Consider the following 19,896-nt stretch of genomic DNA (forward strand, 5'->3'; position numbering starts at 1 on the left):
GCATGAAGCAGCAGCAAACTCCCTCTGGGCCAGGAACTGTGAATCCTCTCGCCTCAGCGTGGAGCCTGAGAAGCAGAGGGCCAGGCGAATGATATGTGATCTGCACTGACTGATGCACATCTTAAAATGTCTCTTTCCATAGGCAGAGAATTAAGCTGACCAGCATTATTTTGTGTTTTGTTTTTCTTAACTATAACCTTCATCTCATGAGCGGAATTTAAGCCCAAGTACCGCCAGGGAATCTCAGTCAGGAGAGTTTTTAAGGGGATAGGATAAGCCCCTTACATCCAGTGGAGGAAAATCTTAATGCTTCAGCATACCAAGACTTTTTGGACAATGCTATGGTCAAAAAGTCCCACAAAAACACTCCAAAATCTTGTGGCAAACCTTCCCAGAAGAGTGGACCTGCAAAGCTGTCGTTGTGTTTAGAGTGTGATGTCACTGAAGTCCCTGTTGGTGCAATGGTCATATCTCAATACTTTTGTCCATAAATTGTAAACACCTCTAAATACGAAGTGTGTTGCCTGTCAGATTGATATCGAGCCTGTTTTTCCTCAGCGTACTGGCTTGTATTTCACTGCCAGAAAACTGTGAGGTCAAAATTATTTAAGTTCCCTCTTAACTGTAGATGACGGTCAGCTGTAAAATGACTTAAGGGTCTCACTTCCTTATTAATAGCAATTAGTATTAATCAGCTGTTTAATAAGAATTTTTTTTAATTTGTCATTTGTTCCAGATCGAGGGATGACAGCAAAAGTTGTCAAATCACTATAAAAGGTCAAAACGATCAATGAAAAATTGTAATTAAACCCGCATTAACTGATTTTCTGGCCATCTGGGACTGGCTGTAAACACAACACTCACCTTATGAAGTTGACATTGTGAACTTGTTAGCAAATGGTTGCCTATTTAAAAATGTACAGGTAATAAACCGGAGGTCTGGGGTTGGCAATACAGCCCGGTTTCTTCTCTCTGTCAGGTTGCCCTTTTGTGTATTTATTCTTTTAAGATCAAATAAAACCTACAAGAAACTGAGAATGAGATAACAGATAAAATGAACACTAGCCACATACAACAGGCAGCACAAGTATTTGTTTCTCTGAGGCTTTATTGTCTATTTTCATGAGATGACACAGAGCAATACTTTCCATCACTTCTCTCCTTTAGCACAACACTAACAAAGAATAAGAAAAAGACTTAGCAGGGTCATTGCAAGACCAAAAAATGTGCTGTCAAAAGCTGAGCTAGGAACTGACTGAAGTCATTTTACTGAGGCAAAGCAGAGCAGTTTTCTGAAGTATTACCAAATCACTTACCTGCCTATCCTCCTGTCTGCCCCAAGAGCTTTGGCTCTGACAGGTGTTATCATATATGTACATTCAGACCACAAACACCCAAAAAAAAGAAGTGTAAAAGAAATCTCTTTCGTCAAACTATGTGGCTTCGTTGTTTGTACCGAGAGTCATTTTCATGTTTCTCTCAATTCACTGACAATTGATGAACAAAAATACAAACCTCTTCTCCCTCTGAACCCATTATGTGGCTTAATATCTCATTTAAATCATTTCCACAGTATGTTGTCTTTATATATAAAACACATTTTGATTTTTTTTTTAACTACATGAAAACATTAGAAAACAATTACAACAAAAACACAAAAATCCTAATTCTCCTCTCCAGTGTCCAGAACAACATATGCATTGCATTAGAAGCCCTCGGGAATGAGTTGGAGGAAGCCCATTGGATAGTGCATCCTCCTTCTCCTTCACCTGTTAAAATGGTGGATCATGTTGGAAGATGGGATGGCAGCTTGGTTGAGAGGGGTTACCTCTGTAAGAGGTGGACTGAGGAGAGCTGGAAGGTCGGAGATGGATGATGTGATCTGGGCTCAGAACCTGAGGTGAGATTTGTGTTTCACCATGTATCTGAAAAACGAGAGAGAAGGGAGGAAGAGGCTCAAACGTAATTCTGCATAACTGTAGAATAAGTAGCATAGTCGACAAACAAACAGATGTGTATACACAAACATGCACCAGAATAAAGGCTGACCTGTCGAGGGTTTCCCAAAAGCGCAGGAAGACAGGTCGGTCCAGGTGGCGTCTGTGGCGACTCAGCTCCAGGACGGTCACATCCCACTTCTGCACGTTGGGGTCTGTCTTTGCCTCATCATACTTCAGATGAAAGGCTCGAACTGGAGGAGAGACATACATGCATAGACATATATATATAAATATACATCATACAGATTAACCTGGGTTGAGGGCAGCCACCATCACTGTGCTGGCAACTCGCTTTTAAATCCACACAACACTGATGTGTGAAAGGACTTTTGACACCCAATGACGAGGCTGTTGAATGTAGAAAATATGCTTGTTTTGAGATAATCTGTTTGATGGGCTTTAAACTGAAGTTCCCAGTGGTGCCTCTGAAATCTTTCTGATTGAAGCTCTGATCAGGCATGTTTCAATGACTTATAATAATAACAAGCAATGAAAACACTGAAATATAAAAACAGTCGTTATCATTAATTTCATCTATAAAGATTCTCATCCACGTCGAGCAGTATAAATATTTACTTTGGGTGCATAGACTGAAGCTACCCAAATATATACTGTACATGCTCTTCTTCTAAAGTGTGAGATGAGTGGGAAACAGGACATTAATACACTGGACACATAATCCCTCAGAATTACTACCTGTTTACATATTGCAGCCTGACAACGCCAGCAACCACTAGCTGAGGTCATGTTCAAAGCACGGTAACAATTAAAGAACTTTGCAGTGTGTATTGCTCACTTTTGGCGAAAATGTCAACAGGAGATCCATCAGGCAGCAGCCACGGCCAGCCTTTGAACTGCCAGGCAGGACCCTGCACAAACACGGCCACCACTCGATCCCTGCAGGACAACACATTCACAGGTTGTTGTTGTTGTTGTTGTTGTGAAGGGACATAATGTGTTTGTCTATAAACCGTTTCGTTGTTAGCTTGTAGATTTGACGTACGTTACAATGTAAGGTGTGTGTGTGTGTGTGTTGAGGGTTGACACTCGAATAATCCTCTGTTCTAAAATTGTGAGGCAACAACGAGGTGTGAAAAGAGAAACAACCCACTATAACCATATGAACACAATGGAAGTACAGCTCAAAGGAAATGAAACAAGAAACCGAGAAGAAACCACTAACCTTAACCACATACAAACCAATAAGCGGGACTACAAAGAGGCCTGGATTGTGGGCCAAATTAGATTGTAACACAAATTTGGAAAAATCAAAAAGAAAAACTGTGATTGTAACACAGACTGCATGTGTAATCCTGAGTCATATTAGTCAAACACTGATGAGTCAGTCTCACAAACACTGTTGTCCACAGCTGAGCCATATGAAAATCCCAAGATGGACAGAAAAAAAAAGACTCAAATCCTTTGCATACTTAAGACATTGCAGGCACAGTTGTGATTATGTTATACAAAAAAAAATGAGCATTTCATCTAACCAACTCATAGTAAAATAAGCCAGGAAGTTAAAAATGTTCATGTATTGTGCAAACCCTTGAGACCTCTGTTTGGTGGAAAATGGTTAAAAAAAACAACAACAAAACATTAATCAAACATTAAATAAATGCTCACCAGTCCTGTGGGGCCAGTTTGAGTGGCTGATCAATAATACGGTACGGCACAGTGACACTCAGCGTTGTGCCACCAGGCTGGATCTGATCTTTGCGCCTCTGAAGCAGAACTTCATTGTCACGCTGGATGCCCTGCTTCTTCTTCTCTTCTGACGTGACAAACCTGGTGTGGTTCAGACAAAGTTTAGACTTACTCATTTCTATTTTTTCTGTTTTTTTTTGAGTTCCCAGCTTACGTCATTTCATTATGTCACTGTTACATGTTTTTACTCGAGTTCACATTTAACATTCAATGAACAGATCACTAAACCCTTCACCTGAACAGCAACTGACCTATCTGAGCTCAGTAACCACAGGTAGTCACAGCAGCTCTGTCAGTATTTTGCTTTTTCAATGTTAAGTGTAGATGAGGCCGTAAGAAAAGTGATCCTCTTATTGTGATCTGGGAATGCTTTTTTATGCTCTCTAAAAATACAAGATTAAAATTGTGAGTAACAGATTAAAAAGTGGATTTTCCCCTAACGTAATCTGTAAACGTTAGCTTGCTACCTAAAGTAGGAGCCAAGCATTACTTCCAGCCAAGAGGTAACATGTTTTAGCTAAGTTTATATTCCTGCAATGTTACCTGAAACAGACGCTAAATGCCTTTTCATTGGAAAGGTGAAAGTGAAAATATGTGGTTAAAAAATCAAAACAAATATCTGACCTAAGCAGCCAAATAGGGTTAGAAAAAACAATGTTACATGTTTACTTTCTATACGTACATGACTAAGTCAACTGCAGTACATTTTAATCTCTTACTACATGCATCATCTACTACTGAGGAGGCTAACTGGCCTACGTAAGGGTTATTTTGATAAAACATGTCAGCTGATGACATTAAAAATAAGCAACAGACAGCATCTCAGCCATATTGCAAAGCTACCACGAGCTTGTTAGCTGGTCACAGCAGAGCAACTCTGCAGGCGACAGCTGTCATTTCAAAAAAATCAAACAAAAAATGAGATGCTGCTTTTGACTGCCTGTATCTGAAAGCAAGCTCCCATTGTTTTAAAATTTGTTTTAAGAATTTCACAGTCACAGTATATGTTCTGTCTGAGTGTTTTTTTGGATTGTTATTGCATGTTTTCCAGCACTGGCTTCATAATAATGTGACCTGTTCTGAGTCAGAGACAGATATGAACTAAACAGACAGACGTGGCTGTTGCACTGTGATGGTTAATCAAAGACAATTTCTACACATGCAGGTCATATTTGGAAACGGGTCAAGTGTATTATATGAAAATACAAAGTTACCTTGAGCTGACACTATGAAATATCACCACATTCACAGAAAATGAATTTGTGACAGAATATTTCTTCTCTGGGCTTGAGCCTCATCATAGCACATGTATTTAGCAGTTACAGTTCACTTCAAGCGTAGATAATGTTTCCAGCCCTGATTTTATCACTGTCACTGTCAACTGCCTGGGTGTTTCCAATTTGCCAAACTCTGTTTCATCACAGTTTACACAGTTTACAATGACCAGTGTTTAAAGTAAATCTGGATTTTGAATCTGGACTGCTGTGTCAAACCAGCAACTTCTCCTGCTGTTGGTACACAATCAAGAACTGCCCAGCTGTCACCATCCTGTTAGTGTATTACATAATTGCTGCAATTATAGAAAAAAGGGGAACGGTGTCACTGGGTGCTTCGGTGTGCTCTGAGTACATAATGTGCTCATGTGTAATTCAATTAATAGGGAAGGAATACTGAATTCAGCTTGCATACCATGATAGCTGCACCAATTTTAGGAATAAATTGTAAAGCATACAATGCACCCAACTGCAACATCTCTCCCTGGGAGTGATGTTGTTTGGTCCATGTTGATTTATTTGGCTGTGCATGGTCGAGCCCTGTAGATAAATGTCATAAGACACTCGCTGGTGAGCGAGTTTCCCTTTTCTGGGCAAGATTCTAAAGATCTTGTCTCAGTCTCATTAGCATGACTGCTTTCTGCAACTTCACTAATTGCAGTTTTAATGATGACACACTAAAAATAATAATAATATAAATAAATCTTAAATCTTATCAAATAAGACATGCAGAAATAATGATCTTATTTGTCACAATTGGTCCAAAAGAAAGAAAAGAAGAAAGGAAGAAAAAGAGAAACTTACTTTAGATCCTGCAGGAGATCCTTAGCATTGAGCATCGTGATGAGTGAGGTGGTGGCAGCGGGGATGATGATGATAGGTGTCCGGGAGCCTGCCATGAAAGTCATGAGAAAAACTCTTTACTACAGGTAGTGTCAGAGAAGGAGTTATATAAAGTAATTTACATGACAGAATGATAAGCAGAAAAGATGTTTATGCACAGGACATTGTATTATACATGAATGCCAAAAACATAGTATCCAACTGAGTGAAAGTAATGTACCTTTCTTCTGATTGGGTGGAGGTCTGGCTTGTGAAACTAGAGGAGAAAGACAAGAAAAATGTGAAAAATGTATGTATACATACACACTGTGTATAGATATAGTATTACAACGATCCTCAAGGAAACTGCTTTGCTGCCCGAGGTTGCTCCTTTTACAAGTCATTTTCCACCAATAAATATCTTCTTTTAGCTTGACTAACAACTGAACGATTCCTCAGAAACAGTTTACTTCGGATGGCTCACAAAGCTAAAACAAAATCAAATACATAAAAGAGCTCTAGGCTGCAAGGACTGAACAGCTGCATTCATTTCTTCAGACATTCTTCATCTATCCAGTTGAGCTCCTCTGATCTAATCCACATCACTCCTCTGAGGAAATATGTCAGCCACTGGGGTCACCATTCACAACACAGTGGCAGACAGAGCTGCAGAGGATCATCTTGGGTCAGTATTTGCTGAGGAGTTAAACAGACATGTGATTCTTCTCACTAGACAAACACATCTTTCACAGAGGAAGTTTCACCCAGAAATCATGTGCATATTTTTTTATGGGATTTCCATGTGTGGCAAAAGTCCATATTAAGAAATAACAACCGTACAGTTTTTAGGCTCAAGGCCATGTGAAGTTTATTGTAAGTGCTCTCTGTTGACTGTGGAATCCAAGAGACTGAATAAAGACTCTACACTCTGATCTGTGCTCATCTCTGCTGGCGAGAGATAAAGCCACCAGGGTCGACTCAACAGTATGCATAGTATGTGATTTTATTTTGTCCAGCCTGTCCCACCTGCCATAACAGCGCTTTATTTCTCATTCAACATTCAAAGCGCAGTTTTCTTGTTGTTTCTTGAGGGAATTCCTCCAGTTCAGAACAAGAAGGGCATATATGCAAGAAGCTATGTGGTCACTAACCTGGACGTGGGACAGGCTGCAGTGCTGGGGTCTGGGCCTTCCGAGCAGATGCTCCTTCCTGGAGAACAAAATAAAACAAGAGGGTCATATTCATTGACCATTCTTCAAAGTAATTCATTTTAAAGTAAAGTTGCTATTTGTGTTGCCATGCATGTGAAGCCAAAGACTTAACAACACAAGTTATTAAACATCCGAGAAGAAAAATTCATTTCAGGCAAAAAAAAAATCTGAGTAATGGAAAAATAGGTTTAATTAACAAATGGTGACCGTCTCTCATGTTAACAAAATTCTCCTTGGCCAACGTGGTTCTTTGTTGATAGCGGCTCATCCTCCACTCCTTCCACATTACTGATGATCTGCAATGCAAATGTGTGTGTGAGTCTGTCTGTTACGGCTGAGGCTTGTTCACTGCAAATACGGTCATTGTAACCTGCAGAAGTTCTCCGATGACTCTGCCATTATCCATCATCCATTGTCTGTATGTTCAGATGCAAGGTACTTGTACTTGGCATTGGTACTTTTACTTAAATTACCTAAATATTTTTACAGAGCCAGTTGTCACTTTCAAATCATATATCGTGTCGATTAAATTTACTGCTTAGTATAGTATAGCTCTTATCCTGTCAGATTGTTCTTATGAAATCAAAACTCATGATATTGTAGTTTAAGGTGCTTATTTTATTTTTTTTTGTAATTATGCAAAATTCAGTGAGTCAATTTTCAACAATTGACATGGCTGGTAAAATATTATTATATCATTTATTAACTGATAAATTATTTTACACAGTGGAAAAGGACAAGATTATGTTCATGTTCTAATTTATATAATTAAACTACTATATATTAACTATTTGGAACTATTTTATAAAGTCAACAGGAAAATGATTTATATTTCATATGATTAAGAAATCCAAACTGTTCAGAAACATTTTTGAAGTTCTCCTTAAGTGTGGAACATGCAGCATTTGGGCTCTAACATTGCTAGAAATCTACAAAACATAGCTTCAAGCTGAAAGTATGTTACACATGTAAGAGACCTTAGTGTAGCTCATGTTATCATGCAGAGGAGGTCCTTCAAAATACATTATTCAAGCCATGTAGCCTCAGTAAAAATAATGAGCATTAAATATTTTATAAGATTAATTTAGACTGTCGTCCAGCATCAATAATTAGAAATACTGCAGACAGACCTACAGCAGGCCTCATCCCCATGCTGTCCATGGATGCCAGAACAGCTCATCACTGCCAATTTAAGCAAATCTGATGTCAAAACCACCAAGGACCAAGTAAACAAAAGCTATGTGCCAAAGCTGAGGATACCATCTGCACATTGTCAGGACTTTTAAAATAATACTGATGTATAAGAAAACAGCCAGTCTTAACTGTTAGTGGGTCCCAAGGTCTTTTGATAAGTACCAAATTCATTCCCTTTCCCAATCCGACTAGCTGCAGGGCAGGATCTATCAGCAGCACTGCGGGATCACTGTCAATTACAGATGAACTGCTTGTCTGCAGCTCAGCCATAGCTTGGGTGCTTGTACTACCTCTCCAGTAGCAATACACTTTGCATTGAGGGAAGCTCTGCTTTGCATTGCAGCTTGACGATACAGTATTTAAGAGACTGCAAGATGTAAAGATGTAAAGAACCACCCTCCAGTGACTTTTCAGGTGGCTGGTAGTCATTACATCAATACAAAAACCCAGTTATTTTGATACAGCTCACTGAACTGTAACACAGCCTACAACAATAACAGATAACATCCAATACCAGTATGTTTGCAGAGCCTTTTAATTTCCATGTGAATGTGAGACTCAACTTCCTTCCTCAGTGTTTTTTATTATCATTATGTGTTCTTGTTTTCCCTGCACCGTGAATTAATAGGACACAAACACTAATAACTAAAGGTGGGCATTGTGCACCTGAAGGGATCACGAAGGCCCATAAGTACATATACAAAATAAAACACTGTGCTATTCCCCTTTCCCTCCTCTGGGAAAAAAAAATGTAGCTCCCAGTAGTACTATGGCAGAATTAAAATGACAGTGCCTGAATATGAAAATTTTGGCACTGCAGACCATCACAGCTGAATGAGGGCAGTGGAATAATTGTAATTATCTGAATACTGATCATCGTCCAGTAGAAGAGAGGAGGCGGGGGACACTTTAAAGGCTAAACAGGGTCTTGAGTTCCACTGTTCACCATCACAGAAACCGTTCAATGAGGCCATCTACAAAACTTGAAGATCTGTAGAAGCATGAAAATTACGGTTTCTCTTCCATTTCCTCTTACCTCACAGCATGCCAAACTGAGATAAAGCTTTATTCCTGTTTCTGGAGAGTGGGCGTGAATACAAATAGGTCAGCAGCCCAACCCCCTCCCCTTGAACAGAGCAGGCAGCAACAGCAGCAGAGACAGCATGACGTGGTGAGAGCGTGTGCTGCCACCAAGCCTGAAGCTGCCACACAACTCACAGAGCTACCTCCTGCTCATCTTCCTCCTCCCCCGCTGATTTTAGCCCTCTAGTCCTCTCATAGACAACACGACGGTGGACTGCAAGAGGCTGCCGAACGTACAAGGTGAGGAGAGGAAAGCGATAAACAAAAGAAAAGACAGCAGATGTAGAGGGGGCAGGGAAGTTAAAATAAGAGCATGTGCTTTAACGACGAAAAGGGACCGGAAGAAGAAAGGAGAATTAGCACAGAAAAGCTGAACAGAAAAACGCAAGACTTGGACATCACCCAGAGAGGATTCCAATCTATACACTGCTGCGCTGATATATATAAGACGACAAGCGAGGACAGCTGAAAGGACCCAGGGCTGCAGCTAACTGCCAACTACCGACTCTCTACTGCCTTTGACCAAAAAGCAGCAGCAGCAGTAGTGCAGCACCGTTAGCATCAAGCCTCTGGGGACAATGCGCCAAGGCAGATAGAGAGACTGCAACACTAGAGTTCTGACACATGTTCTCCCCATGCACTCACAGACGCAACTGTAAATGTGTGTGGTAGAGAGCTATCAGTACCCAGAAAAGACTAAATTTCCCCTTCTAATTTGAGTTAAGAGAAGATGATGATGATTTCTCATATATTGTGGAAATAAAGGAGAAACTGGGTTGTAAATCTGAAGTTAAATTGCAATTTGGCTAAGAGCACAGTAGAAGCAGTGACCAAAAGGGCGATCACTGTGTGAGGATTGCAATTCAGCACATTCAGGAAAGATGGATGCCAGAGGCGTACCTACATCGAAACGGGTGAGTTTTTGCTGTGAAACCTCAAAGTGCAAACGTACACATCAAGACAACACTATGCTGGTGAAATCTTTTGTGCATCACAGTCATCCGTTTTTACATGCCCTACAGGATGTGAAGGGTGTAGAAAACACTAGTTTCTATTTCTGTTGATGTATGCAAGAGAGCCAACAGAAGTCTTTTCAGTCCTTCTGTGAGCTCTCACAATCCAGTCTTTGTCTTGCTGGGGTCCTTAAAGAGGGTAGTGTGTCATTTAGCAAAAACGGAGAAACAGAAACACACTCCACTTCAGGGGTGCTAGCAGCCCTCAAACATAGGTTATCCTTTCATTAACCACTCCTCACGAGATACTGTTCAAGAGCAAAAGACTACAGAGTTCTTGTGCTGAAAGCAACCGAAGATCTTCTTTTAACCCAATAACTGAAAATGACACCACCAGTGAGCAGAGGTTATTTTATTCTACATTAGCCTGTTTTGCAAACACTGCTAGTGAATCAAAGCAGCAGACTAAATAGATTCATGTCAGCAATTAGTTAATTCACGGTGTTAAATTAGCGAAATAAAAATTTATATTATATGAACAAGAAGGAGGGGAGACACTTAAAATAAAGACCAGCATCATAAAACTTGTACTTTAACCTTACACCAGCAATAGCAGGTGTGTATATCACCTAGAGGCAGTGGAACACTTGTAACATTTTACCTTGGGAGTTTATATGTCAATCTTGTTAGCAAACAGCCAACAATGTACACATCCAATACTTATGGCGCAACATTACTTTTCATTTTAAGTCCTGCCAACTGACAGATATGAACTCAATATTCACTCTCTTTTTAGCTCTGTTTAGGTCTCCACCAACTCCTGAGGAAAATAACTGGCAGGTAAATTCTCCACAAATGCCCACTAGCTGGTCGTTAACTTTGTATGAAGTTTGGTGGAGGGTAGCTCGCATGCAGTGGTGGCCTTTTCACTGAAATCAGCTGCATGATGAGAACAATGACCCAAAACAGTAAAGATGCTGTTTGTAAAACCAAAGCAATGAGCTGAAAGATGACAAAACACTCACAGGGTTGAGAGAACAGCATAGTTGTGTGATATTTCTCCATAAAGAGCGACACCTTTCATATGCATATAGTTATTTCATCGTTTTCATTGTATATTTCGTCATCAATATGAAAATACTAATCACTGTAACTTCAACATCACATGCTGTATATATATCCTGATGGTTAAATACATTCTCTTCTCTCTTTGACAGGAAATCACTAGAAAAACGTTAGAGTGGACTCACAACTTACAGCTGGTTTGGCAGACCACAACCAAAGGATTTTCATATAGGGAAATGAGTCCACACCACTGGGTCCCTTAGGCAACCCATCATATACTTCACTTTGCTTCCAGGGATCAAGGCCCTGTCAGAAGCTTCTGACGACTGATCTTCAAACGGTGGCAACTGTCTGGATGAATTAGTCCTGCGGTAATCATGCAGTGGAGACGACGCCACTGCTGTACGCATGCAGCTAAAACTTTGTATCTCCTCTCACTGCTGGGTGTACTGGTCTTTCTGGTCCACCAGGTGTGGCTGCCTAGGTTCACAGGAATGCCATGGTGGAGAGGCAATCCTGTGGTGTACGGAGGCGGTGAACTTCATACCGCCAAAACCAAGTGGAACACAAGCGCCCAATATTCAGCATGGAGGTTTGTTATTGTTCCTCAGCCGACCTTCAAGGCGATTGCCAACATCAGCTCACACGAGAAGGAAGGTGTCTCCTCTCCTCCAGGAGACCCAAATTTTGTAGACACTTTAGCAGCCAGGGTAGAGGGAGAACTTAGTGGCAAAGCAAGCCAGGGGCCTTTCACTTACATCATCAACGAGCCAGACAAATGTGCAGAGAGCAAACCTGCCCCATTTCTGGTGTTACTGATAGCCACCGAGGCTCGGCAGGTCGAGGCAAGAAATGCCATAAGGCAGACATGGGGGAACGAGAGTGTGGCTCCTGCTTTGGGATTCATTCGTCTGTTTCTGTTGGGGAAAAATGACGGAGAGCTTGGAATTTTACAGCAGAGGATGCTAGAAGCAGAGAGCCGGAGATATCACGATATCATTCAGCAAGACTTTAAAGATTCCTATAAAAATCTGACCATTAAGACATTAATGGGAATGAACTGGGTGGCAATTCATTGCCCACAAGCAAGCTATGTCATGAAGACGGACAGCGACATGTTTGTCAACACAGAATATCTCATTTACAAACTACTCAGGCCAGAAATTACGCCTAAGAAGAACTACTTCACAGGCAATAACATGAGAGGCTTTGCACCCAACCGAAATAAAAACAGCAAGTGGTACATGCCCCCTGAGCTGTACCCAAGCGAGAAGTATCCCACCTTCTGCTCAGGGACTGGCTATGTCTTCTCTGGCGACTTGGCAACAAAAATCTATCGAGCATCCCTAAGTATCCGACACCTACACCTGGAGGATGTGTATGTGGGGATATGCCTGGCCAAGCTCCAGATCGAGCCCACTCCTCCATCTAATGCATTCCTGTTCAACCACTGGCGGGTGTCTTATTCCAGTTGCAAGTACAGCCATCTGATAACATCACATGGATTTCATCCCAATGAACTACTTAAATACTGGCATCACTTGCAAAGCAACAAACACAATGCCTGCATCAACACACTGAAGGCGAGAGCAGGCAGGACACACTCAAACAGAATAAACAGAGAAAAACCAGCTCAATAACTGAAAAAGTAACTGTTAACTCACCTTGTTAAGTACAAATAATGTTTTTTTTTTAAACACAGCACATTCTCTTCTTAGCCTGACATCAAGGGATTAATCCACACCTTACCCATACGAGAACTCAACAGAAATTCTGAATAAATATTGTGCAAAAAATGATGGAAGTTCTCTGAAAAGGTTGTCAATTTTGTACAAAAGGGAAGAGAAACATATATATCTGCGCGAAGCCCCTGGAGACCTTAAGTATACAGTTATATTTACAAAAGTTTAACTTGTGTTTACTGTGGGGCAAAAGCTACTTTTTTGGAATAATGTAAGATCTACTTCATGTGTTTAATACTGTATATGCTGAGTGGACAGTATATAGTGCCAATAAAACATTTCAATGTCTAACAAATAGTCAGCGAAGTCACTTCAAAAAAGACAAGTTCACACATGATATCAGCTACTAGAGTCTGACACTGTTGTGGCACAAATGTTCCTCTTCTTCCATTAGTGAGGTACTGTCTCATAAAAAATTCCATTTCAAAGAGTTAGAGAGACCAGCTAGCAAACAGCTAAGTAACATAATGTAACATTATTTTAGATGATGCACCACTAATTACGGCCTTAAAAACGATAAAAGACAACCCTTTCCTTTCTGTGTTTTATGCTGATTGTCTACGAGGTCATAAAACGGGATTACAAAGACCAGCGGGAGTTTCTGTTATCTGATAATTACTTTTTGAAAAAACAAAACAGAATAAACTGTTCAAGGCCGACAAATTTAAATCTCTCCAGCCATAATGTGAACATAATTCCCTTGTGTTCACACCAAACACAGAGCCAACTATTTGTGTGAACTGATTATATCAATGCAAAGCATAATCATACAATTTTATTCAACTTTAGCAAAAAACAGTTGCGCGCGTTGAGGGGCTTTGGAGGATGTTGTGTGAAAGCAAACGAGTGGTGTGGAGGGACAGAGCCACTGCTTGGCTGCTGAGATCTGCAAGGCACTGGATATTGTATACTCAATATTGTGATTATATTAATTGACTTAATTCAACTACTTGAAAAACAAAGACTAAGTGAATGATGATGGTGGTTCTGACTCATTACATGGTGATACTCACAAGCATCAGGTTACATAATTTTAGTTTTATTGCTTACTGCAGTTAGGGGCTGGGAATTGTTTTAAAAAAATTATGATACCACTACAAGGGATAGACTGATTGTCAGTTCTAAATATCACTTATCAGTCTCCTTAAATATTGATAATTGGCATCAGCCCAGAAAAAACCTGATCCCTAACCAGTACCACCACCAAAACCCTTAAAGTGGAACTGATCCCAATAAAGTACTTCATTCAATATCCAGTTAGTGAATGAAAGCATTCAGCTGTGTAACACATTACCACCACTACTCCCCATCCAAATGATTTTTACACAAATGCATTTTTAAAGTTCAAAGTAATCAGCTTTGTCAAATACACCACAATTGAGTTCACCTCCCCACAGATAGTATGGAATGCAGCTGCTGTGGAAGTGAGCCAATCGTGTATCACATTAAACTGAAGCAAGCTTGTGGGGAATGGCTGTGTGTGTTGTCTAGATGTGAGTACAAAAAGGACTGAATGAAGCTATAGTTTGACTGGAGAAGTTTTTATACTGTTTGGTACTGGGTAACAGTACATCTCCGATCTTACCGTCACTGACTTCAGGGTCATGCCGTGGTAGGTGCCCATGGTATCGATCTTGAAACCCTCAGTTTCTAAGAAAACAGCACAGAATAACTTGCATATTACTGGCCAAAACTGTCGAGTTTGTGTAATCCATAAGTGTAATCCTACATAATGACCAAATATTATAATATTATGTGACAAGTGTATATAAATGTATACAAGTAAAATATCCGTCATCAACATTGACCCTGAAAAGGACATACTGGTCAATCTCTCTTACTTGTTGCTAAATTCATTTATCAGACTTAAACAATTTTAAAAGCCCCACAAGCACCCTGTTCTTTACACCTGATTTTGGTCTTAATTGTCAAACACATACACTCTCCTTTGTCAGTGTTAAAGATTAAAATTAGCAACAGAAACACAAGTAAAACTGACCCTCTTTTCCTTTGAATCGCTCCTGATCATATCTGTTGTAGGCAGCAGGGACAGGCTGCTTGTTCCTTAGGGACGGGTCCTGGAAACAACATGAAAACACCTGTCAGCACACCAAGAACCTAATGCCTAAAAGTCATTTATAGAATGGGTTTATCCAAGTCATGCCCTATTAGTACACAGGTATATGCATAAGAAAATGTGTTCTTACTGCTTGAGTAGTGTTTTGTGCTGGTCTCTGCTCTGGTGCTCGGCCTTCTTCTCTGGCTTTCACTGACTGAAGGATGGCAAAAATGTTCTTGGAGAAGTTCTGCAGTGGAACAACATAAATATGGGATATGATGAGTTCATGCACCAAAAGAATTACTGATTTTTCCATTGTTTGGCAAGTTCAGTACAACAAGTTTCAGGGACAGAGATAGCACAGTGGTTAGCAGTGTCGCCTCACAGCAAGAGGGTTCCAGGTTTGAGTCTGGGTCTGGGCCTTTCTGTGAGGAATTTGCACATTCTCCCTGTGGGTTTTCTCCAGGTCCACAGTCCCAAAAACATGCACATTAGGTTAACTGGCTACTCTACATTGCCCCTAGGTGTGAGTGCATGTGTGATTGTGTGTCGGCACTAAAATTGACTGATGACCTGTCCAGGGTGTACCCCGCCTCTCACCCGTAGTCAGCTGGGATAGGCTCCAGCCACCCCATGACCCTGACAGATAAGCGGTATAGAAAATGGATGGATGGATGGAAAATGGGGCGTTTGGTGCATTTGACTATTCTTCAGCACAAAATGGACTGATAATTCAAGAGAAACAGGCAACTGTGTTGCTACAAACAAGGAAAGAAGAGAGAGAAAGCTGCTGATCTTGTGTAATTAGTTAACTGCTAAATGCTCTCTTAATGCCCTGTTCATTTCTAACATGACAGCAGCACACTGTAGAGCTATTATCTTTAAACTTGATAGGGCATATTTAATAAAACGCTCCCATAGTGGAATCACTTTAGTTTTTGGCCGTATAAGGGTGGAACTACTTTTAATGTTACTAAATGAATAACCTATTATATGTGACAAAGGAAATAATCAAATTTCTAATAAGTGATGTCTTTGCTGCGGTACCACCAGTGTGACAGAAAATCAAAACCATGCACAAAAACATCATCCAAAGTCTTCAATGTACCAAGTGAAACAAGACACAATGTCTCAAACCAAACCAAAACATCACACATTCCATGTACCACAGCAAAGCAGAAAAGTTGCAAGAATAAATATTAAAGTTGTCACTTGAACAATAGGTTTAAAAAAAATCACACCTGAAATACCCAACTTAAAATGCCAAAACACAGAGGAAATTTCAAAGTTTGCCACAGTGGTATGAAATTAAATTTGGAAAGTGGCATTATGTTCTGACAGAATAATTACTCAGAGCAAAGATGAGACGTGCATGTCCTTTGGTGGCCTAGTACGAGCTCTTATTTTGAGAATTGATCCACAATGTATGACAATAATGCTACTACTGCCATCTAGTGGTGGCAATTTCACCTTTACTCTGTATATTTTCACAGTTGGGCCAAGTTTTTCCCACACCTAAGGCCACGGCCCCTGAGAGTTTTGAACATTTTTGTTAAAATAAGATAAACGCTTTCAGTATGAGGGTCATAGGCCAGAGTGTCGGCTTTGCTCCACCAGTATAACCCCCCAGCATCTAAACTCACGCTGTACTGAACTCACTCTGAACTGCGACTCCTAAACCAGGATATGAACTGTGTTCTCTGTGTACCATTACACCCAAAGAAGAAAGAGCCAGACATTTTGGGAAACACAGCTGAGTGCTATCAAGAGAGAAAGAATATTTTTTGCAGAAGAATTAACTGACTTTTCCAGTGCTCTGAAGAATGGTTGTCCTGGTCCTCCAGACCCTCTCTCTGCTGACAATATCTCTTGTGACATCCACCTCAGCATCCACAAAGCTTCTCTGCTTCAGGGTTATATCATCATCCAGATCTGTTTTGATGGTGGAACGCTTCTTGGCCATAATCTTGGCTTTGATGGCTGCGATTTTCTCCACTGACATTGCTTCAGACAGCGATCTGGAGGAGGAGGAGGAGGAGAAAATTTTGGTCATCTGAAAAGCTCACTGCTTCAGGGAACTGGTCTGTGGGTGTCAGTGTGTCGTAAAACATGACATTTAGAGCAACCATCAGTTAATAATGACACTACAGTATGCTGAATAAAAATCACAAATAATCTCTATGGTGAACTAATTTACACTGGAGAGGTTATTGTGTAGCACACTGTACAACATATTTAACTGCAGCTAAGGCAAGTCCATTATACCTGATCTGGTCAGTCTGCACGATACCCTCTTTGTGACCCTCCAGACGGGCAGCCAGACGTTCCTTATCCAGACGCACTCGCTCTTCATCCTTAAAAAAAATGACGGCAGTGTACAGACTCTTAACTACAGAACAAAACAAGATCTACATAATACCTATGATTTACCAGGTCAGTGCATTTATATCAGTATTTTGTCACCTGCACTCACTGTAAATTAGTTAGTGGTATTGTATGATCATTTGGACTTCTGTGGCTTGATCCTGGGCTGTTACATGATGAGTTTTATTTTGGCTAAATATATATTAACCAAAAAGGACATTAAATATTTCTTTAGTTAAAACCATATAAGGACTTATGATTTTTTTTTAGATGAAAACAGAGTTTTCATCATTTGGATTCTTCAAGTTGAGTTTATTAGACTGCAGTTAATTAAAATTAAAATAGCCATCTTAAATACAATTGTTCTGTTGTTTTACAAGAGCTTCCTGCTCATGAATCCATTGGTTCAATATAGTGTAACTGTTGTTGTTCATAGATCACAGATAAGGGGAGTAAATGGTCTATAGCCGCACTAACCAACAGTACAGCGTTTATACTTAGCAGTTTACCTCAATCCTTGGTTTTTTGGCTTCAGATGATACCTCATCAGCTGCACGTTTGACTAAAGAAAGCAGAACAGGGGCATTGTTTCACTGCACAAAGCCCATTTGGTTTATACCAACTTTCTTGACTGCAATACCATCCCTTTAATAGGACATTTCTGTCAACAATCAATTTACAATATGTTCTATTTAACAGTTAATCTATACCCCAAAACAATAATTTATTACTACTACAGAAGGAAGCTGTTATTCAAACTTCATGTAACAAATATGTTGAAACCTTACCTTGTGTTGGTCTTTGCAAACCTATTTCTATAGGTGCACTTCTGTCAATACTTGTTGATGTGGCTGAGAAAAGACAACATGATGAACTGCATTAATAAGTTTTCATTTAGACTAGAACTATTCTCCTCCTTATGTGACAAATGAAACTTGTCAATGGTTTTTAGTCAATCAAAATCTGTGCAAAAACCAGGACATAGTTTAAATACATGGGACAATGACACAAAAAGAAACTCTGAACATGCTATATACAATAACAACATAATATACAATCAACTCAAATCTCCCATGTGCTACTTACAACTATCGCCATTGAGATATGACAGTAAGCCTTTTCGATCAGGTCGTCTGACAACAGGGACGTTCTCTGTCTATAAAAAGAAAACAATCATGTCAACAACAAACATGTAAAGGTATAGGGAAGATATAGGCAGATTAATAGTTATTCCGGAGCACTCACTGCAGCTCGTCGCACATAGGAAGGATGCGGGAGATGCACATTGTTAAGCAAGAACAAGATAGAGTCCAAAGTATAGTACTCTTTGGGTTGGCCCTCCCTGCCAGTACTGAAAATGAAACACAAACAAAGAGAAACATAAACATCATGTAAACCTTCATGGCAAATGACTCCAAAAAAATAAACCTTGCTAAATCCCACAATTAGAGAAATTCACGATGAACACAGACTACTGTAGGTGTCACACGTACAATCAAATAACTTCGATTTGTCCTAAATCTATCTAAATCGCACAAACCTATATTATGCAGTACATATATAGTTACTTCATTAACCTTACGAAATGGGTGCTATGAAATGACAAACATGGATCTATCAAGTTATCTATTACTCTTTGAGCATCTTCATGATCGGCGTTACATGAACAAAGTTTGCTTTTTGCACAATAACTAAAAATGCTATTAGTCATGACAAAATAAACTTAACACGCAAGTGTTGCCCCTCGGGCCACTGCACCTATAGATAGAGGCTGGATTCCATGGGAACACAACTTAACGCAAGCTAACGTCGCTAATTAATTAGCATCACAGTACAACTGGAAGTTTAGCTGCAGCTGTATCTCTCATGTATACATTTCAAGTTTACAAAATAAAAGGCTAGCAAAAGGTATCTGTACTCCAGTGAACAAGATTTAACTATCACGTCAAAATAACCAAGTGTGTGTGAGTATTTAAAGTTTTAAGCACAACAACAGAGAGAAGAGTTAAGTTAGCATCTTAGCATGTAGTAGCTAGCGAGCCTTCGGTCGTTACCAGCACCACACGGCACCGTTGCGTTCCAGCTGCGGGCCTACAACAGAAGCGATTTATGTATATTTTAGCACTGACATACCCCCAGATTATGTAGTTGGTCTTGACATTTTTCGGCCACGAGAACTCCCCAAATATAACCTCATCTCCTTTAGCAACGATTTCTTTTTTCTGGATGTTATACTGACGGAGAACACTCAACACATCCGCCATCTTCACTTCTCTTGATGTAGTGCATTTGCGAGGCCCCAAGTTATCAACATGATGTGGCCTCGCAGGATGCCTGATCTGAATGAAACTTTTTTAGACCATCTTCTCTTTGGCTGCCGGATTGCCAGAGTTGGCAGCAGATACATTTAACCATGTTTGCC

At 40.1% G+C, this 19,896-nt stretch overlaps 2 protein-coding genes across 3 annotated transcripts; one reads left to right on the forward strand and one right to left on the reverse strand.

The window, feature by feature from the left end:
- Positions 1–1,090: 1,090 nt before the first annotated feature.
- cdc73 (cell division cycle 73, Paf1/RNA polymerase II complex component, homolog (S. cerevisiae)) lies at positions 1,091–19,784 on the reverse strand. The gene is made up of 17 exons (XM_046408060.1): positions 19,608–19,784; positions 18,720–18,825; positions 18,561–18,630; positions 18,263–18,325; positions 17,984–18,036; positions 17,376–17,464; positions 16,915–17,128; positions 15,259–15,357; positions 15,051–15,129; positions 14,637–14,701; positions 6,955–7,012; positions 6,045–6,080; positions 5,786–5,873; positions 3,627–3,788; positions 2,797–2,897; positions 2,050–2,191; positions 1,091–1,925 (listed from the first exon to the last, which is right to left on the reverse strand). The coding sequence occupies exons 1-17, from the start codon at positions 19,736–19,738 to the stop codon at positions 1,889–1,891; spliced, it is 1,593 nt and encodes a 530-aa protein (XP_046264016.1). The 5' UTR covers positions 19,739–19,784; the 3' UTR covers positions 1,091–1,888.
- On the forward strand, positions 9,333–14,309 carry LOC124069191 (beta-1,3-galactosyltransferase 2-like). 2 transcript variants are annotated; one of them, XM_046408062.1, is made up of 3 exons: positions 9,333–10,205; positions 11,041–11,084; positions 11,462–14,309. In XM_046408062.1, exon 3 carries the CDS (start codon positions 11,687–11,689, stop codon positions 12,947–12,949), a length of 1,263 nt encoding a protein of 420 aa, XP_046264018.1. In that variant the 5' UTR covers positions 9,333–10,205; positions 11,041–11,084; positions 11,462–11,686; the 3' UTR covers positions 12,950–14,309. The 2 variants fall into 2 exon arrangements, with proteins under 2 accessions (XP_046264018.1, XP_046264017.1); XM_046408061.1 differs by lacking the exon at positions 11,041–11,084.
- Positions 19,785–19,896: the final 112 nt, after the last annotated feature.

This window comes from Scatophagus argus, chromosome 13 (genome assembly GCF_020382885.2).
Source record: "Scatophagus argus isolate fScaArg1 chromosome 13, fScaArg1.pri, whole genome shotgun sequence".
Classification (NCBI taxonomy): domain Eukaryota; kingdom Metazoa; phylum Chordata; class Actinopteri; family Scatophagidae; genus Scatophagus; species Scatophagus argus.

Coding starts and splice junctions, on each gene's coding strand:
- LOC124069191 (XM_046408062.1), top strand. CDS start 11,687: ATGCAGTGGAGACGACGCCACTGCTGTACGCATGCAGCTAAAACTTTG.
- cdc73 (XM_046408060.1), bottom strand. CDS start 19,738: ATGGCGGATGTGTTGAGTGTTCTCCGTCAGTATAACATCCAGAAAAAA. Junction 18,326..18,560: donor ATATCTCAATGGCGATAGTT/GTAAGTAGCACA, acceptor GTCTTTTCTCAG/CCACATCAACAAGTATTGAC. Junction 3,789..5,785: donor GATCTCCTGCAGGATCTAAA/GTAAGTTTCTCT, acceptor GAACCACACCAG/GTTTGTCACGTCAGAAGAGA.